Genomic DNA, 27,923 nt, shown 5'->3' with positions numbered 1-27,923 from the left:
GCGGGGCTGAGTTTGAGTGACGAGACTGTGGTGGGCGGGGCTGAGTTTGAGTGACGGGGACAGTGGTGGGCGGGGCTGGGTTTGAGTGACAGGGATGTGGTGGGCGGGGCTGTGTTTGAGTGATGGGTCGGTGGTGGGCGGGGCTGGGTTTGAGTGATGGGTCGGTGGTTGGCGGGGCTGAGTTTGAGTGATGGGTCGGTGGTGGGCGGGGCTGAGTTTGAGTGACGGGACAGTGGTGGGCGGGGCTGGGTTTGAGTGACAGGGATGTGGTGGGCGGGGCTGTGTTTGAGTGATGGGTCGGTGGTGGGCGGGGCTGAGTTTGAGTGACGAGACTGTGGTGGGCGGGGCTGGGTTTGAGTGACAGGGACAGTGGTGGGCGGGGCTGAGTTTGAGTGACGGGGACAGTGGTGGGCGGGGCTGAGTTTGACTGATGGGGACAGTGGTGGGCGGGGCTGAGTTTGAGTGACAGGGATGGTGATGGGAGGAGCTGAGTTTGAGTGATGGGGACAGTGGTGGGTGGGGCTGAGTTTGAGTGACGGGGTGGGTGGTGGGCGGGGCTGGGTTTGAGTGACAGGGATGGTGATGGGAGGAGCTGAGTTTGAGTGACAGGGATGGTGGCGGGCGGGGCTGAGTTTGAGTGATGGGTCGGTGGTGGGCGGGGCTGGGATTGAGTGATGGGGAGAGTGGTGGGCGGGGCTGAGTTTGAGTGACGGGACAGTGGTGGGCGGGGCTGAGTTTGAGTGACGGGACAGTGGTGGGCGGGGCTGAGTTTGAGTGACGGGACAGTGGTGGGCGGGGCTGAGTTTGAGTGACGGGACAGCGGTGGGCGGGGCTGAGTTTGAGTGACGGGACAGTGGTGGGCGGGGCTGAGCTGGAGTGATGGGGACAGTGGTGGGCGGGGCTGAGTTTGAGTGACGGGGACAGTGGTGGGCGGGGCTGAGTTTGAGTGATGGGACAGTGGTGGGCGTGGCTGAGTTTGAGTGACGGGACAGTGGTGGGCGGGGCTGAGTTTGAGTGACGGGACAGTGGTGGGCGGGGCTGAGTTTGAGTGATGGGGAGAGTGGTGGGTGGGGCTGAGTTTGAGTGATGGGGAGAGTGGTGGGCGGGGCTGAGTTTGAGTGATGGGGAGAGTGGTGGGTGGGGCTGAGTTTGAGTGATGGGGAGAGTGGTGGGTGGGGCTGAGTTTGAGTGATGGGGAGAGTGGTGGGCGGGGCTGAGTTTGAGTGATGGGGACAGTGGTGGGCGGGGCTGAGTTTGAGTGATGGGGACAGTGGTGGGCGGGGCTGAGTTTGAGTGACGGGGACAGTGGTGGGCGGGGCTGAGTTTGAGTGACAGGCTCCTGGAAACTACATCTCCCAGTCGCCCCGGCGGCTGCGCTTCCGGCGGGGAGGAGGAAGTGACGCAGCGAGCCGGTTGCTAGGGGAAGGTCGGCCATGGAGGAGCTCGGAGTGACGGCGGATCGAGCGCAGGTGGGCGGCCCGGGACCGGCACCCGGACCCCGGGGGGAGAGAGGGGACCCGAGCCGCGGGACAGGGGCGGCATCGCCGGGCTCGAAACACCCCCGGATCCCCGGGGGAGAGGCGGCTCCGCGACCGCCCCGCCGCAAACTGCAAGTCACCGGCTGGAGTAGGCCCCGGGTCCCGGACCGGTGATCCTGGGACAGGCCGGGGAGCGGGGGGTGTATCAGGGTCAGGGGGGGATTGGGTACAGGGGGATATCGGGGTGCAGTTTATTGGGTACAGGGGGGGTATCGGGGTACGGGGGGATATCGGGGGATTGGGTACAGGGGGATATCGGGGTGCGGGGGATTGGGTACAGGGGGATATCGGGGGATTGGGTACAGGGGGATATCGGGGTACGGGGGGATTGGGTACAGGGGGATATCGGGGGATTGGGTACAGGGGGATATCGGGGTACGGGGGATTGGGTACAGGGGGATATCGGGGTACGGGGGAATATCGGGGTAAGGGGGGATATCGGGGTACGGGGGATTGGGTACAGGGGGATATCGGGGTGCGGGGGATTGGGTACAGGGGGATATCGGGGGATTGGGTACAGGGGGATATCGGGGTACGGGGGGATTGGGTACAGGGGGATATCGGGGTACGGGGGATTGGGTACAGGGGGATGTCGGTGTGCGGGGGGATTGGGTACAGGGGGATATCGGGGTACGGGGATTGGGTACAGGGGGGATATCGGGGTACGGGGGATTGGGTACAGGGGGATATCGGTGTGCGGGGGGATTGGGTACAGGGGGATATCGGGGTACGGGGGATTGGTTACAGGGGGATATCGGGGTGCAGTTTATTGGGTACAGGGGGGATATCGGGGTACAGGGGATATCTGGGTAAGGGGGATATCGGGGTACGGGGGATTGGGTACAGGGGGATATCGGGGTGCGGGGGGATTGGGTACAGGGGGGATATCGGGGTACGGGGGATTGGGTACAGGGGGGATATCGGGGTACGGGGGATTGGGTACAGGGGGGATATCGGGGTGCGGGGGGATTGGGTACAGGGGGGATATCGGGGTGCGGGGGGATTGGGTACAGGGGGGATATCGGGGTACGGGGGAATATCGGGGTAAGGGGGGATATCGGGGTACGGGGGATTGGGTACAGGGGGATATCGGGGTACGGGGGATTGGGTACGGGGGGCTCTGGGTACATGTGTAAACAGACTTGGTATTATTCTCGATACGGGGTATCTGTCATTGATGGGCTGTGTGAGTGTGTTCAGAAATGTAATCAGGTCAGACACAAACTGTTTGCCTGGATCCCTCGAGTGTATAATTACTGTCTGTGGACTGATGGACTATAGAATGGGCAGACTCACTACCTTTGTTTGCTGAACTATTAATGGGAGATGTATGTCGGACGGCAGGAAATCGTAGACATGAGCACCCCACGTCACAAGACATGAAAGGACTGGTGGCAACACAAGAGATCCCATGGCACAAATCACTGAGCAAATCGCCCATAGAATTACATAGAATTTTACAGGCCATTCGGCCCAACTGGTCTATCCCGGTGTTTATGCTCCACACGAGCCTCCTCCCTCCCTACTTCATCTCACCCCATCAACAATACCGGTATCATCCTCGTAAATCTTTCTCCAGTGCTTCTATATCCTTTTTGTAATACGGTGACTGGAGATTCCGACTCTGGGGGTGGACTGGGAATTTGCGGATTCCGCTTACAGCATCAGGGCGTGACGGTCTGGGAAAGATTGTTTCATCCAGAAGACCTCCAGGGTGGATAAAGGGGAACCAGTGGACGTAGTGTATTTAGACTTCCAGAAGGCATTCGACAAGGTGCCACATAAAAGATTATTGCTCAAGATAAAGAATCACTGGATTGGGGGTAATATTCTGACATGGGTGGAGGATTGGTTATCTAACAGGAAGCAGAGAGTTGGGCTAAACTGTTCATTCTCGGACTGGCAACCAGTAGCCGGTGGTGTTCCGCAGGGGTCGGTGCTGGGTCCCCAACTCTTTACAATCTATATTAACGATTTGGAGGAGGGGACCGAGTGTAACATATCAAAGTTTGCAGATGATACAAAGATGGGAGGGAAAGTAGAGAGTGAGGAGGACATAAAAAACCTACAAGGGGATATAGACAGGCTGGGTGAGTGGGCGGAGATTTGGCAGATGCAATACAATATTGGAAAATGTGAGGTTATGCACTTTGGCAGGAAAAATCAGAGAGCAAGTTATTATTTTAATGGTGAGAAACTGGAAAGTACTGCAGTACAAAGGGATCTGGGGGTCCTAGTGCAAGAAGATCAAAAAGTTAGTTTGCAGGTGCAGCAGGTGATCAAGAAGGCCAACGGAATGTTGGCTTTTATTGCTCGGGGGATAGAATATAAAAACAGGGAGGTATTGCTGCAGTTATATAAGGTATTGGTGAGACCGCACCTGGAATACTGCATACAGTTTTGGTGCCCATACTTAAGGAAAGACGTACTTGCTCTCGAGGCAGTACAAAGAAGGTTCACTCAGTTAATCCCGGGGATGAGGGGGCGGACATATGAGGAGAGGTTGAGTAGATTGGGACTCTACTCATTGGAGTTCAGAAGAATGAGAGGCGATCTTATTGAAACATATAAGATTGTGAAGGGGCTTGATCGGGTGGATGTGGTAAGGATGTTCCCAAGGATGGGTGAAACTAGAACGAGGGGGCATAATCTTAGAATAAGGGGCTGCTCTTTCAAAACTGAGATGAGGAGAAACTTCTTCACTCAGAGGGTAGTAGGTCTGTGGAATTTGCTGCCCCAGGAAGCTGTGGAAGCTACATCATTAAATAAATTTAAAACAGAAATAGACAGTTTCCTAGAAGTAAAGGGAATTAGGGGTTACGGGGAGCGGGCAGGAAATTGGACATGAATTTAGATTTGAGGTTAGGATCAGATCAGCCATGATCTTATTGAATGGCGGAGCAGGCTCGAGGGGCCGATTGGCCTACTCCTGCTCCTATTTCTTATGTTCTTATGCCTGTGCCTTCCGTTTAAACCATTCAACAAATGCGTTGCAGAGACTACCCTGGCTGAGCTTCTGACCCCATGTCCCCTCCATCACCAAGACCGCCTGCTTCCACCTCTGTAAGATCGCCCGTCTCAGTCCCTGCTGCTGAAACCCTCATCCTTGCCTTTGTTATCTCCATATTTGACTGTTCCAAAGCTCACCTGGCCGGCCTCCCATCTTCCACCCTCTGTAAACTTGAGTTCTTTCCCCATTTGGTTGAGTAATGCTCAGAAACAGTGAGATATTGAGCCCAATAAATGTAAGGAGTTAGCAACAACTACTTGCATTTATATAGCGCCTTTAACGTAGTAAAACATCCCAAGGCGCTTCACAGGAGCGATTATCAAACAAAATTTGACACCGAGCCGCATAAGGAGATATTAGGACCGGTGACCAAAAGCTTGGTCAAAGAGGGGGGTTTTAAGGAGCGTCTTAAAGGAGGAGAGAGAGAGGCGGAGAGGTTTAGGGAGGGAATTCCAGAGCTTAGGGCCCAGGCAGCTGAAGGCACGGTCGCCAATGGTGGAGCGATGGAAATCGGGGGATGGGCAAGAGGCCAGAATTGGAGGAGCGCAGAGATCTGGGAGGGTTGTAGGGGCTGGAGGAGGTTACAGAGATAGGGAGGAGGCAAGAATTTTTAAATCTAGGCGTTCCTGGACTGGGAGCCAATGTAGGTCAGGGGGTGATGGGTGAACGGGACTTGGTGCGAGTTAGGATTACGGGGCAGCAGAGTTTTGGATGAGCCGGAGTTCGTGACTTCGGAGGAGGGAGTAAGTGGAAACATTAGAGCAAACCCACAACATGAACCGATATTAATCGGTGTCTCAAACACCCTTCAGATCCTCTGATCGTTTCTCGCTGAGTGCTTTTCTTCATTGTGTGTTTGCAGGATGAGGTCCCAGCTCTGACCATCTCCAGGCCCCACACGGGCCTATCCTTTCTGGCCCCGGAACCAGAGGACCTGGAGGACCTCTACAGCCGGTACAAGGTGAGCAGTTGCTCCGAGAGGGAATACTGAATGATATACTACACCGAGGTTTGCAGCGGGGTCTGGCAATTGAATGGCGGGACAGGCTCAAGGGGCTGAATGGCCTTCTCCGGTCCTGTGTTACAGGCCCGAGGGGCTGAATGGCCTCCTTCTGTTCCTGTGCCGCTGAAGCACGTTTCCAAACATTTACAGCACAGAAACAGGCCATTCGGCCCATCTGGTCTATGCCGGTGTTTATGCTCCACACGAGCCTCCTCCCTCCCTACTCCATCTCACCCTATCACCATATCCTTCTATTCCTTTCTCCCTCATGTGTTCATCCAGCTTCCCCTTAAATCCATCTACACTATTCACCTCAACTACTCCTTGTGGGAGCGAGTTCCACATTCTCACCACTCTCTGGGTGAAGAAGTTTCTCCTGAATTCACTATTGGATTTATTAGTGACTATCTTATATTTATGACCCCGAGTTCTGGTCTCCCCCACAAGTGGAAACATTTTCTCTACGTCTACCCTATCGAACCCCTTCATAATTTTAAAGACCTCTATCAGGTCACCCCTCAGCCTTCTCTTTTCTACAGAAAGGAGCCCCAGTCTGTTCAGCCTTTCCTGATAGTTATAACCTCTCAGTTCTGGTAAATCTTTTTCGCACCTTCTCCAGTGCCTCTAAATAATCACCCAGCTGCTTTTAACATTTCCTGGCCCAGGGACCAGTTGTAGCATTGCTGCACTCCCAGCCGAGATCAGCTAACAGCATTAACCACGAATTGGAACTCCCCTTCTATCACTCACTCACCCACCCACCCACAAGGAGGTTAGACAGTGGCCCTGAAACCCCTTTTTATGTAATGGAGACCAGGACTGCACACAGTGTGGCCCGGGCTACCTAGATGCTCAAGTCAATGTGGGGTCGGTTACCAGAGGACACAGATTTAAGGTAATTGGGAAAAGAACCAGAGGGGGAGATGAGGAGAATGTTTTTTTACGCAGCGAGTTGTTCTGATCTGGAATGCGCTGCCTGAAAGGGCGGTGGGAGCAGATTCAAACAAGCCGGCACAGGCACAATGGGCCGAATGGCCTCCTTCTGTGCTGCATCATAGGATAGAAACATAGAACGGTTACAACACAGAAGGTGGCCATTCGGCCCATCGAGCCTGTGCCGGCTCTTTGTAAGAGCAATCCAGTTAGTCCCTCTCCCCCCTGCTCTTTCCCCCAGAACCCTGCAAATTTATCCCCTTCAAGTATTTATCCAATTCCCCTTTTGAAAGTTATTATTGAATCTGCTTCCACCGCCCTTTCAGGCAGCGCATTCCAGATCATCACAACTCACTGCGTTCAATGATTCTTAACCTTTCCCTTCGTTCTTGAGGTGATCTGAAATTGATTCCCTCGAGTTACTGACACATCGACCCGTGGAATTGGTTATTTCCCGATTTTAGTTTATCAAGACCCTGGTAATTTGGAAGACCTCCATCAGATCTCCCCTTAATCTTCTTTCCTTTGACAAAGAGAGCCCCAGTCTCTCTACTGTCTCATCCTTTTGAAGCCTCATCTCTGAGTGTGCTTTATCCATGCTTGTGTAAAGAAAGAAAGATTTGCATTTCTATCGCGCCTTTCACGACCTCAGGACGTCCCAAAGCGCTTTACAGCCAACAAAGTACTTTTTGAAGTGTGGTCACTGTTGTAATGTAGGAAACGCAGCCGCCAATTTGCGCACAGCAAGATCCCACAAACAGCAATGTGATAATGACCAGATCATCGGTGATGTTGACTGTGGGATAAATATTGGGCCCCAGGACCTGGGGGAAAACTCCCCCCTGCTCTCTTTCCTAATAGTGGCCATGGGATCTTTGACATCCCACCTGAGAGGGCAGACGGGGGCTCGGTTTAACATCTCATCCGAAAGACGGCACCTCCGCCGGTGCGGCGCTCCCTCAGCCCTGCCCCTCCGCCGGTGCGGCGCTCCCTCAGCCCTGCCCCTCCGCCGGTGCGGCGCTCCCTCAGCCCTGCCCCTCCGCCGGTGCGTCGCTCCCTCAGCCCTGCCCCTCCGCCGGTGCGTCGCTCCCTCAGCACTGCCCCTCCGCCGGTGCGTCGCTCCCTCAGCACTGCCCCTCCGCCGGTGCGTCGCTCCCTCAGCACTGCCCCTCCGCCGGTGCGTCGCTCCCTCAGCACTGCCCCTCCGCCGGTGCGTCGCTCCCTCAGCACTGCCCCTCCGCCGGTGCGTCGCTCCCTCAGCACTGCCCCTCCGCCGGTGCGTCGCTCCCTCAGCACTGCCCCTCCGCCGGTGCGTCGCTCCCTCAGCACTGCCCCTCCGCCGGTGCGTCGCTCCCTCAGCACTGCCCCTCCGCCGGTGCGTCGCTCCCTCAGCACTGCCCCTCCGCCGGTGCGTCGCTCCCTCAGCACTGCCCCTCCGGCACTGGAGTGTCGGCCTAGATTTTGTGCTCAAGTCTCTGGAGTGGGACTTGAACCCACAACCCTCCGACTCGGAGGTGAGGGTGGGACCCACTGAACCACGGCTGAGATCCCCCTGAGATGTGTGAGGTGCACTGTAAGCTGTCCTACTCCTCATTACCGGTGTACACCTGCGCAACTGTTAATTTAGTCATTCAGTTGAGTGGTAAAATTACTCCAGATTATAATTAAATAACTGCAGTATCACAAAATTCAGGGGACTAACAGAGAGAACTGGAGTCTATATTAAAATATATAAAAATGAGCTGGGTCAATGAGGAGCTGAGAGTTAATCTCATACTCTAATAACCTCACATCGCCCAGCTACTTGATTCAGTTGCTGCACCGTTGTTCACTAAATTATACATTATACATTTGCAATACTTCACTCGCTATCCTACAGACCCTATAGGGACAGTACATACACTCTCTGTATACTATAGGGACAGTACATACCCTCTCTGTATACTATAGGGACAGTACATACCCTCTCTGTATACTATAGGGACAGTACATACACTCTCTGTATACTATAGGGACAGTACATACACTCTCTGTATACTATAGGGACAGTACATACCCTCTCTGTATACTATAGGGACAGTACATACCCTCTCTGTATACTATAGGGACAGTACATACCCTCTCTGTATACTATAGGGACAGTACATACACTCTCTGTATACTACAGACACTATAGGGACAGTACATACACTCTCTGTATACTATAGGGACAGTACATACACTCTCTGTATACTATAGGGACAGTACATACACTCTCTGTATACTATAGGGACAGTACATACCCTCTCTGTATACTATAGGGACAGTACATACACTCTCTGTATACTATAGGGACAGTACATACACTCTCTGTATACTATAGGGACAGTACATACACTCTCTGTATACTATAGGGACAGTACATACCCTCTCTGTATACTATAGGGACAGTACATACACTCTGTATACTATAGGGACAGTACATACACTCTCTGTATACTATAGGGACAGTACATACCCTCTCTGTATACTATAGGGACAGTACATACACTCTCTGTATACTATAGGGACAGTACATACACTCTCTGTATACTCTATAGGGACAGTACATACCTCTCGCTATCCTATAGACACCTTAGGGACAGAACGCACAATCTGTATCTGACACTGCGCAGTATAGTATATTGGCTTCGTGTATCCTCGAGACACTGCAGGGTGTAATATATTGGCTCTGTGTCTCCTACAAACACTGAGTTTACAGTCTGCTCACTCTGCGGCTCTGCCTTTTCTCGGTCTTTGTCTCTGTGTCCCACAGAAGTTGCAGCAAGAGCTGGAGTTCCTGGAGGTGCAGGAAGAGTACATCAAAGACGAGCAGAAAAACCTGAAGAAAGAGTTCCTGCACGCCCAGGAGGAGGTCAAACGCATCCAGAGTATCCCTCTGGTGATCGGCCAATTCCTGGAGGCTGTCGATCAGAACACTGCGATCGTTGGATCGACCACAGGTAACGAGCCCCTTGTTTCACACTGTGCCCAGTGTAATTGGAGGGACGATACTCAACTGTTCCGACTTCATGACCATCATATTAATCGTTTATAATCAGGATTCTTACGGTCCACGAGTGCTTTAAATCTTTTCTTCTCTCGCCATCCCTCAAAGTCCACCTCACGTAACTTTAAAGCTCGTGGCCCGCCCTTCTCCCCGATATCAAAATCAGTCGTGTTCGGGTCTCTGTTGGACTGTTGACTTAGTTCCGGCTCGTTGCTCAGCACTAACACTGTTAAGGGCCCGTCCGCTTCGTTGGTTCAAGAACATATTGGCCCACAATTTGCTGGAGCGAGGCATCTCACGGCGGGTGCGGGTGCAGGCGTGAGCGTTACCCTCGGTCATGGGTGCGGGCGGCGAGCGTTACCCTCGGTCACGGTCGCGGGTACAGGCGCGAGCGTTACCTCGGTCGCGGGTACAGGCGGCGAGCGTTACCTCGGTCGCGGGCGGCGAGCGTTACCCCGGTCGCGGGTGCAGGCGGCGAGCGTTACCCCGGTCGCGGGTACAGGCGGCGAGCGTTACCCCGGTCGCGGGTACAGGCGGCGAGCGTTACCCCGGTCGCGGGTACAGGCGCCGAGCGTTACCCCGGTCGCGGGTGCAGGCGGCGAGCGTTACCCTCGGTCGCGGGTGCAGGCGGCGAGCGTTACCCCGGTCGCGGGTGCAGGCGGCGAGCGTTACCCCGGTCGCGGGTGCAGGCGGCGAGCGTTACCCCGGTCGCGGGTACAGGCGGCGAGCGTTACCCCGGTCGCGGGCGGCAAGCGTTACCCCGGTCGCGGGTACAGGCGGCGAGCGTTACCCCGGTCGCGGGTACAGGCGGCGAGCGTTACCCCGGTCGCGGGTACAGGCGGCGAGCGTTACCCCGGTCGCGGGTACAGGCGGCGAGCGTTACCCCGGTCGCGGGTACAGGCGGCGAGCGTTACCCCGGTCGCGGGTACAGGCGGCGAGCGTTACCCCGGTCGCGGGTACAGGCGGCGAGCGTTACCCCGGTCGCGGGTACAGGCGGCGAGCGTTACCCCGGTCGCGGGTACAGGCGGCGAGCGTTACCCCGGTCGCGGGTACAGGCGGCGAGCGTTACCCCGGTCGCGGGTACAGGCGGCGAGCGTTACCCTCGGTCGCGGGCGGCGAGCGTTACCCTCGGTCGCGGGCGGCGAGCGTTACCCTCGGTCGCGGGCGGCGAGCGTTACCCTCGGTCGCGGGCGGCGAGCGTTACCCTCGGTCGCGGGCGGCGAGCGTTACCCTCGGTCGCGGGCGGCGAGCGTTACCCTCGGTCGCGGGCGGCGAGCGTTACCCTCGGTCGCGGGCGGCGAGCGTTACCCTCGGTCGCGGGCGGCGAGCGTTACCCTCGGTCGCGGGCGGCGAGCGTTACCCTCGGTCGCGGGCGGCGAGCGTTACCCTCGGTCGCGGGCGGCGAGCGTTACCCTCGGTCGCGGGCGGCGAGCGTTACCCTCGGTCGCGGGCGGCGAGCGTTACCCTCGGTCGCGGGCGGCGAGCGTTACCCTCGGTCGCGGGCGGCGAGCGTTACCCTCGGTCGCGGGCGGCGAGCGTTACCCTCGGTCGCGGGCGGCGAGCGTTACCCTCGGTCGCGGGCGGCGAGCGTTACCCTCGGTCGCGGGCGGCGAGCGTTACCCTCGGTCGCGGGCGGCGAGCGTTACCCTCGGTCGCGGGCGGCGAGCGTTACCCTCGGTCGCGGGCGGCGAGCGTTACCCTCGGTCGCGGGCGGCGAGCGTTACCCTCGGTCGCGGGCGGCGAGCGTTACCCTCGGTCGCGGGCGGCGAGCGTTACCCTCGGTCGCGGGCGGCGAGCGTTACCCTCGGTCGCGGGCGGCGAGCGTTACCCTCGGTCGCGGGCGGCGAGCGTTACCCTCGGTCGCGGGCGGCGAGCGTTACCCTCGGTCGCGGGCGGCGAGCGTTACCCTCGGTCGCGGGCGGCGAGCGTTACCCTCGGTCGCGGGCGGCGAGCGTTACCCTCGGTCGCGGGCGGCGAGCGTTACCCTCGGTCGCGGGCGGCGAGCGTTACCCTCGGTCGCGGGCGGCGAGCGTTACCCTCGGTCGCGGGCGGCGAGCGTTACCCCGGTCGCGGGCGGCGAGCGTTACCCCGGTCGCGGGTACAGACGGCGACGTTACCTCGGTCGCGGGCAGCGAGCGTTACCTCGGTCGCGGGTACAGACGGCGAGCGTTCACCCTCCGTCCCCCCCCTTCTCGTTCCCAGGCTCTAATTACTACGTGCGGATCCTGAGCACCATCGACCGGGAGCTGCTGAAGCCCAATGCCTCGGTCGCTCTGCACAAGCACAGCAACGCGCTGGTGGATGTCCTGCCGCCGGAGGCAGACAGCAGCATCATGATGCTGACGTCAGGTAGGGGCCGAGGAATCGAACCGGACCGGGCGATCCTGGAGAATGTGGGGGGGGTGGGGGTGGTGGTGGCGTTCTGGGGAATCTTTGGGAGAAAGACTGAACAGGCTGGGGCTCTTTTCTCCCACAAACAGCAATGTGAAAAATGACCAGATCATCCGTTTTTTAAATGATTTTGCTTGTGGGATCTTGCTGTGCGCAAATTGGCTGCCTTGTTTCCTACGTTACAACAATGACTGCACTTCAGAAAGTACTTGATTAAATTGCTATTGGCGGAAAGGTCAAGAACCAGAGGGCATGGATTTAAGGTGATTGGCAAAAGAACCAAAGGCGACATGAGGAAAAACTTTTTTACCCAGCGAGTGGTTAGGATCTGGAATGCACTGCCCGAGGGGGTGGTGGAGGCAGATTCAATCATGGCCTTCAAAAGGGAACTGGATAAGTACTTGAAGGGAAAAAATTGCAGGGCTATGGGGATAGTGGGACTAGCTGGATTGCTCTTGCAGAGAGCTGGCACGGACTCGATGGGCCGAATGGCCTCCTTCCGTACTGAAACCATTCTATGATTCTAAACCGAGGCCCCGTCTGCCCTTCTCAGGTGGATGTAAACGATCCCACGGCCACTACTGGAAGAAGAGAAGGGGGAGTTCTCCCCGGTGTCCTGGGGCCAATATTTATCCCTCAACCAACATTACTAAAAAAAAGTTATCTGGTTATTATCACATTGCTGTTTGTGGGATCTCGCTGAGGACAAATTAACTGCATTTCCTACATTACAACAGTGAATACGTTTCAAAAAGCACTTAATTGGCTGTAAAGCGCTTTGGGACGTCCTGAGGTCGTGAAAGACGCTGTATAAATGCGAGTCCTTTTGAGTATTTTTATTTGGATCGTGGGGCTGTTCATCTGTGGGTGGCATCACCGTCGAGCCCAATCCTGCCCCCGTCTGTCCGTATTGAAGCTGTTCCCACCAGAGGCTGTTGGACAGCGATCATGAGCGGGGTTCCTGGCTAATTCCGCCCCCTCCCCCATCCCGACTCGATGGTACTGAGGCTAACTACTGTTCCCCCCAGACTGAGATCACCACAGCCTGAAGATGGAATCACAAATCGAACATCTGGGCCAAGTTTTTGAAGGCATCAAGAAATCGGACTCGGTACCGAGACTTTTTTTCAAATCGGGAACCTGGAGTAAATCCAGAACATTTTAAAGGCGGACCAGCGACTTGTGGACTGAGTTATCGCAGCTTAAGATGGCCTCGGAGAGGGTGCGGAGGAGATTTACCAGAATGGTACCAGGGATGAGGGACTTCAGTTATGCGGAGAGACTGGAGAAGCTGGGATTGTTCTCCTTTAGAGCAGAGAAGGTTAAGGAGAGATTTAATCGAGGTGTTCAAAATCATGAAGGGTTTTGATGGAGTAAATAAGGAGAAACTGTTTCCAGTGGCAGGAGGGTTGGTAACCAGAGGACACAGATTTAAGGTAATTGGCAAAAGAACCAGAGGGGGAGATGAGGAGAATGTTTTTTTACGCAGCGAGTTGTTCTGATCTGGAATGCGCTGCCTGAAAGGGCGGTGGAAGCAGATTCAGTAGTAATTTTCAAAAGGGGAATTGGATAAATACTTGAAGGGGTGAAAATTGCAGGGCTATGGGGGAAGATCGGGGGGGAGGGAGTGCTCTTTCAAAGAGCTGGCACCGGCACGATGGGCTGAATGGCCTCCTTCTGTGCTGCAAGATTGTAAGCTGTGGACCCAATGCACAGACTCACTGCCGTATTTACAGCCGAGCCAGCAGAGGGAGCTTTGTGAATGGTTTACGGTGTTTCAGCTGATCTCCGTCTCACCCACAGATCAGAAACCTGATGTGCTTTACTCTGATATCGGAGGGATGGACATTCAGAAACAGGAGGTGAGGGAGGCTGTGGAACTGCCCCTCACTCACTTTGAACTCTACAAGCAGGTATGTGACTCCGAACGAGATGTTATTTTGGAGCAGGGGCAGGGGCAGAGGGCCTTATCCGATCCCCATGGCCCTTGATTCCCTTCGTGTCCAAAAATCTATCGATCTCAGCCTTGAATATACTCAACGGCTGAGCAACCTCAGCCCTCTGGGGTAGAGAATTCCAAAGATTCACAACCCCCTGAGTGAAGAAATTTAATAGGGAATTCAGGAGAAACTTCTTCACCCAGAGAGTGGTGAGAATGTGGAACTCGCTCCCACAAGGAGTAGTTTTTTTTTATTCGTTCATGGGATGTGGGCATCGCTGGCGAGGCCGGCATTTATTGCCCATCCCTAATTGCCCCTTGAGAAGGTGGTGGTGAGCCGCCTTCTTGAACCGCTGCAGTCCGTGTGGTGAAGGTTCTCCCACAGTGCTGTTAGGAAGGGAGTTCCAGGATTTTGACCCAGCGACGATGAAGGAACGGCCGATATATTTCCAAGTCGGGATGGTGTGTGACTTGGAGGGGAACGTGCAGGTGGTGTTGTTCCCATGTGCCTGCTGCTCTTGTCCTTCTAGGTGGTAGAGGTCGCGGGTTTGGGAGGTGCTGTCGAAGAAGCCTTGGCGAGTTGCTGCAGTGCATCCTGTGGATGGTACGCAGTTGAGGCGAATAGTGTGGATGCATTTAAGGGGAAGCTGGATAAACACATGGGGGAGAAAGGAATAGAAGGATATGGTGATAGGGTGAGATGGAGTAGGGAGGGAGGAGGCTCGTGTGGAGCATAAACACCGGCATAGAGCAGTTGGGCCGAATGGCCTGTTTCTGTGCTGTACATTCGTTGAAATTCTGTGTATATAAAGTCTTTCTTCTCGCGGATGGTTGGTGAGTTACTGGCCCTCCTGATCCTGTAGAGTCATTGTGGAATGAATAGTAATATGTGGATATGTATTATAAAGGCTGACTGTGGTCTATTCCACCTGGTACTCCTGTACTTGCATGGACTGCTCTGCTGAGCTGTGTATTTTGGGTTTTGTAGATTGGTATCGACCCCCCTCGCGGTGTCCTGATGTACGGCCCTCCTGGATGCGGCAAGACGATGCTGGCGAAGGCAGTCGCCCATCACACAACCGGTAATGTGCCAATCAACCGTTCTCTGATCTCTCAACACCAGGGGCTGGAAATGAGCCCCTGCTCCTGCTGGACTCAGCTCCAAGTACTCCACTAACCGACCGGTGAATAGATTCTGATAAAAGGGCGCGTCCTTAACTCTGCAAATTTTGCCACGTTCCTGGAGACACATTCCTCCCCCACCCCCTGCAAGCAATGGTGCAGTCTCAGAGACCCCTCCCACAAACATTGGTGCAGTCTCAGAGACCCCCCCCCCCCACCCACCTCCCCGCAAACAATGAGTCATTCCCGGAGATCTCCCTGCTAAGATTAGCACATTCCCAGGAATCTCCTGCAAACATTGACCTAGTGGTACAGTCTACAAGGTGGATTTGACCTGCTAATTCACCCGGGGCTAAAAGGGTTAAATTCCGAGGACAGGTTGCACAGACTGGGCTTGTATTCCCTCGAGTGTAGAAGATTAAGGGGTGATCTAATCGAGGGGTTTAAGATGATTAAAGGATTCGATAGGGTCGATAGAGAGAAACTATTTCCTCTGGTGGGGGGAGTCCAGAACAAGGGGGCAGAACCTTAAAATTAGAGCCAGGCCGTTCAGGGGTGATGTCGGGAAGCACTTCCTCACACAAAGGGGGGTGGGAATCTGGAACTCTCTCCCCCAAAAAGCTGTTGAGGCCGGGGGTCAATTGGAAAATGTCAAAACTGAGATTGATAGATTTTTGTTGGGTGAGGGGATTAAGGGTTACAGAACCAAGGCAGGTAGAGGGAGTTAAGATACAGGTCAGTCATGATCTAATTGAATGGGCTCGAGGGGCTGAATGGCCTTCTCCTGTTCCTGTGCAACAGGCTCGAGGGGCTGAATGGCCTCCTCCTGTTACTGTGCAACAGCCTCGAGGGGCTGAATAGCCTCCTCCTGTCCCTATGTAAACAGGGTCGAGGGGCTGAATGGCCTCCTCCTGCTCTTACCTCCCTAATACAGCCAGTGACCGTGTCCCGTTCTTTCTCCCATTCTCACAGCTGCCTTTATCCGAGTGGTGGGCTCGGAGTTTGTCCAGAAGTACCTGGGGGAAGGTCCCCGGATGGTCCGGGATGTCTTCAGACTGGCCAAAGAGAACGCCCCAGCCATCATCTTCATCGACGAGATTGACGCCATCGCTACGAAACGCTTTGATGCGCAGACGGGAGGTAGGAGACCGCTCGATCGCTCCAGTCTCGCTCCCCCTACAACAGAAATGTGAACTTATCCAGTGCCTTTAACGTAGCGAAACGCACCAGGAGCGTAAATCAGACACAAATTTGAGACCGAGCCGCATAAGGAGATATTAGGACAGGTGACCAAAAGCTTGGTCAAAGAGGTAGGTTTTTAAGGAGGAGAGAGAGAGGGGGGAGAGGTTTAGGGAGGGAATTCCAGAGCTCAGGGCCCAGGCAGCTGAAGGCACGGCCGCCAATGGAGCGATTACAATCGGGGGATGGACAAGAGGCCGGAATTGGAGGAGCAGGAGGAGGACATTCAGCCCCCTCCAGCTGCTACACAGGAACGGATCTCGGAGGGTTGTTGGGCTGGAGGGGGTTACAGAGATAGGGAGGGGCGAGGAGGCCATGGAGGGATTTGAACGGAGGGATGAGGATTGTAACCTTGAGGCGTTCCCAGGAAATGAGCCCCTGGTCCCGCTGGACTCTGCTCCACTTGTGGGGGGAGACCAGAACCAGGGGCCATAAATGTAAGATAATCGTTAATAAATCCAATAGGGAATCCAGGAGAAACTTCTTTGCCCAGAGAGTGGTGAGAATGTGGAACTCGCTCCCACAAGGAGTAGTTGAGGTGAATAGTGTAGATGGATTTAAGGGGAAGCTGGGCCGAATGGCCTGTTTCTGGGCTGTACATTCTCTGTAATTCCACAGCAATGTGCTTTTTTTCCCCATGTATATAGGTGTAACCTGTTGTCTATTTCAGCGGACAGAGAGGTGCAGAGAATTCTGCTGGAACTCCTCAATCAGATGGATGGATTTGACCAGAACGTTAATGTCAAGGTACGGGGAGGGTGGGTGGGAGGGAGGGAGGGAGGGGTGGGGGTTAACACCATGACCTTTCACCCCTGTGGCTGTACAGCGCGGTTTACGACCCTGTCCTAGTCCCTGGCTTGCCCGTACAAAGCAGTTCGGTTCCTGCTGTCCGCATCTGAACGTCTCTCTGCAGACACTGTGAGGCTGTCTTCAGGGGGAGGTGGGGGGGGAGACAGAAATTACAGACCCCACTGCTTATAGCGGGCGAGTTCGTACAAGAGGTTTGTGGGTTCATCTAATGTTCCCAAATCACAACAGTGCCTACACCTCTGATTCAGAAGGTCGTGGGTTTGAGCCCCCACTCCAGAGACTTGAGCCCCATAATCCAGGCCAACACTCCCCAATGCCCGGTACTGAGGGAGCGCCGCACTGTCGGAGGGTCGGTACTGAGGGAGCGCCGCACTGTCGGAGGGTCAGTACTGAGGGAGCGCCGCACTGTCGGAGGGTCGGTACTGAGGGAGCGCCGCACTGTCGGAGGGTCGGTACTGAGGGAGCGCCGCACTGTCGGAGGGTCGGTACTGAGGGAGCGCCGCACTGTCGGAGGGTCAGTACTGAGGGAGCGCCGCACTGTCGGAGGGTCGGTACTGAGGGAGCGCCGCACTGTCGGAGGGTCGGTACTGAGGGAGCGCCGCACTGTCGGAGGGTCGGTACTGAGGGAGCGCCGCACTGTCGGAGGGTCGGTACTGAGGGAGCGCCGCACTGTCGGAGGGTCGGTACTGAGGGAGCGCCGCACTGTCGGAGGGTCGATACTGAGGGAGCGCCGCACTGTCGGAGGGTCAGTACTGAGGGAGCGCCGCGCTGTCGGAGGTGCCGCCTTTCGGATGAGACATTAAACCGAAGCCCTGGTCTGCCCTCTGGGGTGGACATAAAAGATCCCACGGGCCACTATTGGAAGATGAGCCGGGGAGTGTCAGCCTGGATATGGGGCTCAAGTCTCTGGAGTGGGGGCTTGAACACACGACCTTCTGATTCAGTGTGTTACCCACTGAGTCACGGCTGACATTTAAGATACTCGAGGTCGTAAGAGGTAGCAGTATCTTCAGTGCAGAGGAATGACTCAGCAGTGTGACGGTGCCCCTTGTGTTACATTGAATTTAGAGCACAGAAACAGGCCATTCGGCCCAACTGGTCTATCCCGGTGTTTATGCTCCACACGAGCCTCCTCCCTCCCTACTTCCTCTCACCCTATCACCATATCCTTCTATTCCTTTCTCCCTCATGTGTTTATCCAGCTTCCCCTTAAATCCATCTACACTATTCACCTCAACTACTCCTTGTGGGAGCGAGTTCCACATTCTCACCACTCTCTGGGTGAAGAAGTTTCTCCTGAATTCACTATTGGATTTATTAGTGACTATCTTATATTTATGGCCCCCTAGTTCTGGTCTCCCCCACAACTGGAAACATCTTCTCTCCGTCTACCCTATCGAACCCTTTCATAGTTTTAAAGACCTCGATCAGGTCACCCCTCAGCCTTTTCTAGAGAAAAAAGCCCCAGCCTGTTCAATCTTTCCTGATAGTTCTGGTATCATCCTAGTAAATCGTTTTTGCACCTTCTCCAGTTGCTCTATATCCTTTTTGTAATATGGGACTCGAACTGAACACAGTGCTCCTAGTGTGGTCTAACCAAGGTATATGGAGACCAGAACTGTGCACAGTGCTCCTAGTGTGGTCTAACCAAGGTATATGGAGACCAGAACTGTGCACAGTGCTCCAAGTGTGGTCTAACCAAGGTATATGGAGACCAGAACTGTGCACAGTGCTCCAAGTGTGGCCTAACCAAGGTATATGGAGACCAGAACTGTGCACAGTGCTCCAAGTGTGGTCTAACCAAGGTATATGGAGACCAGAACTGTGCACAGTGCTCCAAGTGTGGTCTAACCAAGGTATATATAGAGTGTGTTACGTGGTTGACTGATGGCAGTGACCCCCCCGCCTTTCTCTCCGCAGGTGATCATGGCCACCAACAGGGCAGACACCTTGGACCCGGCTCTGCTCCGTCCCGGCCGTCTGGACCGGAAGATCGAGTTCCCGCTCCCCGACAGACGGCAGAAGCGTCTGATCTTCACCACCATCACCAGCAAGATGAACCTGTCAGAGGAGGTGGACCTCGAGGACTGTATCCTGCCAGGAGCTTGGGGGGGGAGGGGGGAGACTCTGGGAAAAGTTGGCACCTTTTTAATGGGTCCTTTGTTTGCATTCAGGCGACCTTCGTACTTTTATTCCCCAACCGTTGCCTCTCTCCTGGATTGCCGAGGGACTGTGCTGCATTATAGCAACTTGCATTTATATAACCTCTTTAACATAGTAAAAACGTCCCAAGGCGCTTCACAGGAGCGATTATCAATCAAACATTTCACACCGAGCCGCATGAGCTATTAGGACAGGTGACCAAAAGCTCGGTCAAAGAGGTAGGTTTTAAGGAGCGTCTTAAAGGAGGAGAGAGAGAGGCGGAGAGGTTTAGGGAGGGAATTCCAGAGCTCAGGGCCCAGGCAGCTGAAGGCACGGCCGCCAATGGTGGAGCGATGGGAATCGGGGGATGCGCGAGAGGCCAGAATTGGAGGAGCGCAGAGATCTCGGAGGGTTGTAGGGGCTGGAGGAGGTTACAGAGATAGGGAGGGGAGGGGGCGAGGGCCGTGGAGGGATTTGAACACAAGGATTGGAATTTTAAAATCGAGGTGTTGCTGGACCGGGAGCCAATGTAGGTCAGCGAGCACAGTGGGGTGATGGGTGAACGGGACTCGGTGTGAGTTTTGGATGAGCTGAAGTGTACGGAGGGTGGGAGGCCAGGCAGGAAAGCGTGGGAATGGTGGAGTCTGGAGGTAACAGAGGCACGGATGAGGGTTTCAGCAGCAGATGAGCTGAGGTAGCGGCGGAGACGGGCGATGTTACGGAGGTGGAAGTAGGCAGTACTGGGGGCTCCGTTTAGTGAGTCGGAAAGTGGGCTAGGGCAGGTCACAGGATTGTTACTTGAATGCTGCTGATGATTAATTGAGAGTGATAATACTACAGCGTAATGTCTTCCCACCAGAGGGGACACAATGCTATAGGGAGGATGCTGAGGCTTTAGAGGGAGTTCAACACAGATTCACTAGGATGCCGCCTGTCCAGGGTCTGACCTGAGGGACTTCAGCAACGAGGAGAGACTGGAGAAGCTGGGATTGTTCTCCTCAGAGCAGAAAAGGTTAAGGGGAGATTTAATAGAGGTGTTCAAAATCATGAGGGGTTTTAGAGTAGACAGGGAGAAACTGTTTCCAGTGGCAGGAGGGTCGGTAACCAGAGGACACAGATGTAAGATAATTGGCAAAAGAACCAGGTGGGGAGATGAGGAGAATGTTTTTTACGCAGCGAGTTGTTCTGATCTGGAATGCGCTGCCTGAAAGGGCGGTGGGAGCAGATTCAATAATAACTTTCAAAAGGGGAATTGGATAAATACTTGAAGGGGAAAAATTTGCAGGGCTACGGGGGGAAAGAGCAGGGGGGAGTGGGACTAATTGGATAGCTCTTTCAAAGAGCTGGCACAGGCACGATGGGCCGAATGGCCTCTTACTGGTGCTGTAAGATTATCTATGATCAGACACAGGGGTTACTCCTGAGTCAGGGGCAGCATTGTGTCCCCGGGGCAATAAATCACCGTTGATGCCTCCTTGACGGCGATCTCCAGACATTGCTCGACCAGATAAGGTTTCAGGCGCTGATATCAACTCCATCTGTCAGGAGGTGAGTGCGTGATTGTCCAGCCAATTAAACACCAGCTGGAGGAGGACGCGGGATGTGCGTCCGAGAACCTGCTGCGGAGAAATCTTAAGTTCACCCAGCCAGCCGTTCCCCACCCCCCCCCGCAGGATCAGCAAGTGCTGCTACTACACAGCAGGTCGGTCAGTGCAGGAAGGGTAAAGAAAGATTTAACAATTCGGATGGGTCCCAAGCGAGATGTTTGCTGATTCCTACAGAGCAGATACTGGGAATGGAGTGTGAGGCAGTTGAACGGGCCACTAGTGCCTGTGTAAACGGCGCCCAGTTTTATTCCGTGTGCGTACTGCCCCTCCGACGGTGCAGCGCTCCCTCAGTACTGGGCACTGGGGAGTGTCGGCCTGGATTACGGGGCTCGAGTCTCTGGAGTGGGGGCTCGAACCCACGACTTTCTGACTCCGAGGCGCGAGAGAGAGAGACCTATTGGAGGGAATTCCGGGAAGGGTCGGGGGGGCTGAGAACTCTGTTGCGGGGCGACGAGTGGGGAAATCAGCGACCGTCTCCAGATTTCTGGAAAGTGACTGGCCTGGTTTTGTTTCCCCCCGGCAGGCTGGCATGCTGGCCGTCCGCGAGAACCGCTACATCGTTCTGGCCAAGGACTTCGAGAAGGCTTACAAAACCGTCATCAAGAAGGACGAGCAGGAACACGAGTTCTATAAGTGAAGTGTGTGTGTGTGTGTGTGTGTGTGTGTACGTGTGCAAGGCATGGCCTGTCGGGTGGTGTCTCAGTCCCTGTGTTGTACAAGAACAACAAGCATAAATATCATTCATGTTTTCCCCTTTTTATAATGAGTTGTCGGCAGCTGTCGTGTCTGATTAGCGAGCCTGAATAAAGTTTCGTTTGCCAGTCAGTAATGTTTGGCTTTGTTCTTTTACACCGGCAGAAAGTCTCTGTTTCCCCCCCTGCTCCTCTGTGTTCGCTGTGAGGGTCAGTGTTTTGTCTGATCGTGTTCAAATGTCTTCAAACACTTCACACAATTATTTCTGCTTTTTTTTTTAAAAAGTGTATCGTCGGTTGTGTAAAGACACATGGCACATGTTCCATGGAAGAACGCACTTGCATTTCTACAGCGTCTTCCACAACCTCAGGACATCCCAAAGCTTCACAGCCACTTTTTGAAGTGTGGTCACTGTTGTAATATAGGAAATCTGGCAGCCAATTTGTGCACAGCAAGATCCCACAAACACTGTGATAATGACCCAGATCATCTGTTTCTTTTGGTGATGTTGGTTGAGGGATAAATATTGGGCCCAGGACACCGGGGAGAACTCCCCCCTGCTCCTCTTCGAAATAGTGGCCGTGGGACCTTTTACATCCCACCTGAGAGGGCAGACTGGGGCCTCGGTTTAACGCCTCATCCGAAAGACGGCACCTCCGACAGTGCAGCACCCCCTCGGTACTGGCACTGGGGAGTGTCGGCCTGGGATTACGGGGCTCAAGTCTCTGGAGTGAGGGCTCGAACCCACGACCTTCTGACTCGGAGGCGAGAGAGAGAGCTACTCACTGAGCCACGGCTGACACACACAGCTGCCTCCTGTTCGCTCTCTCCGTTTATAATGCATCGGTGAAAGAGAAAGACACTGTAATATTCATACAAGTCAGCCATGATCTAATTGAATGGCGGGACAGGCGCGAGGGGCTGAATGGCCTCCTCCTGTGTTCCTAGCACAGCCCCTGAGACCAAATAGCTTGTCGATCCAGGTTATAAATGGAGAGCTTGCTGGGGCTTGGGGACCCAGACTAAATCAGGGTTTTTTGGGGGAGAAGAAAAGAAAATGGTTTTGGGGGGGAACAAAAAGGAGGTTCAGACATTGAATGGAGGATTGGATTTAATGAACGCAGGTCAGGGCAGAGGGGGAGAGAGATAAATGGCATTGGGTGTTGGACAAGGTGTGGAAGATTTCAGAAGATGTTTTCCATTCTGTTCTGGGTCACAGCTGTTATTTTTGGAGCAGGCAACCAGAGATTGGCTTCGATAAACATGCTCCCAGCAACCAGGGACTCTCTGTACTCTGCCCCGTGAGAAATCGAGTTTCTGTGTTTTCCAGATGCACGTCTAACTCCGAGGCTGGAAACTGTCAGTAACGACAACTTGCACTTTTCGTGCCCTGAGGCGTCTCACAGGGAGCGCTAGCGAACATTTGACACCCAGCCATGCGTAGGGAGGTGTTAGGACAGGTGATTAAAAGCTTGGTCAAAGAGTCAGGTTTTAAAGAGCGTCTTAAAGGAGGCGGATAGGTTTAGGGAGGGAATTCCAGAGCTTAGGGCGGAGGCGGCTGACGGCGCGGTCGCCAATGGTGGAGCGAAGGAAATCGTGTGGGGCGGGTTTAACGGAGATAGGATGGGGGAGGGGTGTTTTTTGTGGGGTGGGGGAGAGTGCAGCCCTCCCTCCCAGTACTTAAATCTCCAAGACCACAATAACGAGAGAGCCTCAACTCCTGGAGTTCAATCACCGAAGATCACAGGACAGGGCAGTGGTGACAACACCATCGTCAGTTGGCTTGCACTGGCTGGAGCTGAGCGTGGAGTGTGTTAGTTGAGATCCCCAGGTCAGATCCATCTCAAATATCCTTAATTAAGTCGCCAAGCCTGATCAGCTGGAAAGGAATTCCACTGCCTCCTCACGCACACACAGGTTAAGAACAGGACACCCAGGACGGTCGAAATATTCCACCTCGACCATGCCTCAGAGTCGGACTTGGGCGATGCCTTTCTTGTCCCGTCGAAACACATTGTTCAAAACCCTTCCTACCTCTTGGCGCCGATTCTGGGTACAGGCCCACCTGTGAGAGAAGGGCAAGTTTTGCTCGGAGACCCACGACAGATGTGCTTTGGTCCAGATTGCTTCCTCCTCCCATCCAGTTATTGTCAGTGATTCACACACACACCTACGTACTCTTACTAACCCCATCTCTCTGCCAAATGATAATCGTTCCTTTTGTTCAGTGCCAGTCAGCAGCAGATTTAATGACTCTTATTGTTGCAATGCAGATTCTCTTCCCAATTCATTTTTAAAGCATAAAAGGCACATTCCTGAAACAGATCCACAATCCCTGATAAGCTGAAACTTGAACCCCATGTGTGAAATAACAACTTGCATTCATACAGTGCCTTTAATGTAATAAAACGTCCCCAAGGCGCTTCCCAGGAGCGTAAATCAGGCAGAAATTTGAAACCGAGCCACATACGGAGATGTTAGGACAGGTGACCAAAAGCTCGGTCAAAGAGTTCAGTTTTAAGGAGTGTCTTAAAGGAGGAGAGGTTTAGGGAGGGAATTCCAGAGCTTAGGTGGGGGATGCGCAAGAGGCCAGAATTGGAGGAGCGCAGAGATCGCGGAGGGTTGTAGGGGCTGGAGGAGGTTACAGAGATAGGGAGGGGGGGCGAGGAGGCCATGGAGGGATTTGAACACGAGGATGAGGATTTTAAAATCGAGGTGTTCCCGGACCGGGGGCCGATGTAGGTCAGCGAGCACAGGGGGTGATGGGTGAACGGGACTCGGTGCGAGTTAGAATACGGGGGAACAGAGTTTTGGATGAGCTCAAGTTTACAGAGGGTGGAAGATGGGAGGCCGGCCAGGAGAGCATTGGAATAGTCAAGTCTGGAGGTGACAAAGGCATAGATGAGGGTTTCAACAGCAGAAGAGACTAGTCTGCCACAGGACTGATGAATCCCCTTTTTCCTGTGGGATTACCTGCAGGAGCTCATGCAGGATGCCCGGCACATTATATTGTGTGTTGCGAAAACAGGTATAATATTGTCCAGGTTGGATTGTGGGGATAATTTTCACACGGGGTGGTGGGGGAGAGGAACTGGGTGTAGGGGACTGCCTGATATTGAGCAGGGCATATTACGAGTGGCTACCCCCAGTTCTTCCCCCACCTCCCCCAAACCGGGGCGAAAATAAACCCCTGCTTCATTCAGGCTAAATGAAAAGTCGGATTTATTTACAAGTAAGACGATTACATGGAAGCAGAGACACACATCAATTAGCCAGTACTTGATATACAGGATACATATTCCGAAAACAATAAGGAATCCTGGATCTTTAGGGGTTCTGACCTGTGAACTGAGTCTTTGAATAACCGTTACACGATTGAGTGGGCTACAGATGACCTTTTCCCAACTCACATGTGATGGGCAGTGTAAAAATGGGAAGTACCAGCTGCCAGTCTCCTGGAGGATGACAAGACTGAAGTGCTGTGGTGTATCTTTATGGTGAGACACTGTACGACTGTGGCTAGAATTTCCAAAAATTCATTTTGGGGGTGTGGGCGTCACAGGCAAGGCCGGCATATATTGCCCTTCAATGGTCGCCCTGAGAAGGCGGTGATAAAACGGAGTACCATCAGAGGGCAGTCAAGTGTCAACCACGTTGGTGAGGGACTGGAGTCACATAGAGGCCCAGACCGGGTAAGGACGGCAGGTTTGGAGGGAGTGCAACGAAGGTTTACCAGACTGATTCCTGGGATGGCAGGACTGACGTATGAGCAGAGATTGGGTCGACTAGGCCTATATTCACTAGAGTTTAGAAGAATGAGAGGTGATCTCATCGAAACATAAAATTCTAACAGGACTAGACAGACTAGATGCAGGGAGGATGTTCCCGATGGCTGGGGAGTCCAGAACCAGGGGTCACAGTCTCAGGATACGGGGAATGCCATTTAGAACCGAGATGAGGAGAAATTTCTTCACTCAGAGGGTGGTGAACCTGTGGAATTCTCTACCACAGAAGGTAGTGGAGGCCAAGTCATTAGATGTATTCAAGAAGGAGATGGATATATTTCTTAATGCTAAAGGGATAAAGGGATATGGGGAAAAAGCAGGAACAGGGTACTGAGTTAGACGATCAGCCATGATCTTTTGAATGGTGGAGCAGGCCCAAAGGGCCGAATGGCCTACTCTTGCTCCTATTTTCTATGTTTCTATGTTTCCTTCGTCAAAAGACATTAGTGAACCAGTTGGGTTTTTATGACATTCCGACAGTTTAGAAGGAGCGTAACTCTGTATCTAACCCGTGCTGTACCTGCCCTGAGTGTGTTTGATGGGTCAGTGTAGAGGGAGTAATGTGGGAGTGAGCAGACAATAGTAATGTGGGAGTGAGCAGAAAGTATTAATGTGGGATTGAGCAGACAGTAGGAATTTGGAATGAGCATACAGTGATAATGTGGGAGTGAGCAGACAGGAGTAATGTGGGAGTGAGCCGAAAGTATTAATGTGGGAGTGAGCAGACAGGAGTAATGTGGGATTGAGCAGACAGTAGGAATTTGGAATGAGCATACAGTGATAATGTGGGAGTGAGCAGACAGGAGTAATGTGGGAGTGAGCCGAAAGTATTAATGTGGGAGTGAGCAGACAGGAGTAATGTGGGAGTGAGCAGAAAGTATTAATGTGGGAGTGAGCAGATAGCAGTAATATGGGAGTGAGCAGACAGCATTAATGTGGGAGTGAGCATACTCTAGTAATGTGGGACTGAGCAGACAGCAGTAATATGGGAGTGAGCAGACAGCATTAATGTGGGAGTGAGCAGACAGTAATAATATGGGAGTGAGCAGACAGTAATAATGTGGGAGTGAGCAGATAGCAGTAAGCTGGGAGTGAGCAGACAGCAGTGATGTGGGAGTGAGCAGACAGCAGTAATGTGGGAGCGAGCAGACAGCAGTAATGTGGGAGTGAGCAGATAGTTGTAATGTGGGAGTGAGCAGACAGCAGTAATGTGGGAGTGAGCAGACAGCAGTAATGTGGGAGTGAGCAGACAGCAGTAATGTGGGAGTTAGCAGACAGCAGTAATGTGGGAGTGAGCAGACAGCAGTAATGTGGGAGTGAGCAGACAGCAGTAATGTGGGAGTGAGCAGACAGCAGTAATGTGGGAGTGAGCAGACAGCAGTAATGTGGGAGCGAATGGACTGAAATCTGACAACTTTTTGAATCCCCTGAGTCCTCCCTTTGCCCCGCAGGAGTCCTGTTTTCAAAACCTTTCGATGACGACCATTCCTCCCGCTGTCAAACCAAAAGAAATGGATCTTTCGACTGTAATCAGAGGGCCTTGTGATAAAATGACTGAAACATTTGCTCCAGTGGTCAAGGTTATGTTGAGTGTGGGGGAGGTAATGAGAATGGTCGAGAATGACTTGTCCCTGTTCTAACCAGTTCCGCTGCTAGTTAATTATTGAATAGCACTGTGATGAATGACAAAACAGTCCATATTCCCAACTCAATCCCGCAGCCAAAGGATCTGAAGCGAATATATATAATCCATCAATGGAATTCTATTGATGTAAAAGTGTCTACACTGTCCACAGGGATTACATTAAAAAATTGACCTTTTCTGCAGCGCTCCCTCAGTACCGACCCTCCGACAGCGCGACGCTCCCTCAGTACTGACCCTCCGACAGTGCAGCGCTCCCTCAGTACTGACCCTCCGACAGCGCGACGCTCCCTCAGTACTGACCCTCCCACAGTGCAGCGCTCCCTCAGTACTGACCCTCCGACAGTGCAGCACTTCCTCAGTACTGACCCTCTGACAGTGCAGCACTCCCTCAGTACTGACCCTCCGACAGCGCGACGCTCCCTCAGTACTGACCCTCCGACAGTGCAGCACTCCCTCAGTACTGACCCTCCGACAGTGCAGCGCTCCCTCAGTACTGACCCTCCGACAGCGCGACGCTCCCTCAGTACTGACCCTCCGACAGCGCGACGCTCCCTCAGTACTGACCCTCCCACAGTGCAGCGCTCCCTCAGTACTGACCCTCCGACAGTGCAGCGCTCCCTCAGTACTGACCCTCCGACAGTGCAGCACTCCCTCAGTACTGACCCTCCGACAGTGCAGCGCTCCCTCAGTACTGACCCTCCGACAGTGCAGCACTCCCTCAGTACTGACCCTCCGACAGCGCGACGCTCCCTCAGTACTGACCCTCCCACAGTGCAGCGCTCCCTCAGTACTGACCCTCCGACAGTGCAGCGCTCCCTCAGTACTGACCCTCCGACAGTGCGGCGCTCCCTCAGTACTGACCCTCCGACAGTGCAGCGCTCCCTCAGTACTGGGCACTGGGGGAGTGTTGGGCTGGGATTTTGGGGCTCAAGTCTCCGGAGTGGGGGCTCGAACCCACGACCTTCTGACTCAGAGGCGAAAGAGAGAGGGAGAGGGAGATGGAGGGAGAGAGAGGGTGAGAGGGAGAAAGGGAGATGA

General features: G+C 54.0%; 1 protein-coding gene across 1 annotated transcript; it reads left to right on the top strand.

Moving 5' to 3' along the window:
• The first annotated feature begins 1,368 nt into the window (after positions 1–1,368).
• psmc4 (proteasome 26S subunit, ATPase 4) lies at positions 1,369–21,587 on the top strand. Its single transcript, XM_067975363.1, has 11 exons — positions 1,369–1,469; positions 5,411–5,509; positions 9,279–9,465; positions 11,715–11,861; positions 13,707–13,816; positions 14,831–14,924; positions 15,937–16,104; positions 16,874–16,950; positions 18,934–19,102; positions 20,648–20,703; positions 21,286–21,587. Exons 1-11 carry the CDS (start codon positions 1,434–1,436, stop codon positions 21,397–21,399), a joined length of 1,257 nt encoding a protein of 418 aa, XP_067831464.1. The 5' UTR covers positions 1,369–1,433; the 3' UTR covers positions 21,400–21,587.
• The last annotated feature ends 6,336 nt before the right edge of the window (positions 21,588–27,923 follow it).

The sequence above is a fragment of the Heptranchias perlo genome, chromosome 42 (assembly GCF_035084215.1).
Source record: "Heptranchias perlo isolate sHepPer1 chromosome 42, sHepPer1.hap1, whole genome shotgun sequence".
In the NCBI taxonomy this organism is placed as follows: Eukaryota; Metazoa; Chordata; class Chondrichthyes; order Hexanchiformes; family Hexanchidae; genus Heptranchias; species Heptranchias perlo.
Note: the sequence above shows the minus strand (reverse complement) of the source record. Positions and strands in the feature narration are given on the sequence as shown.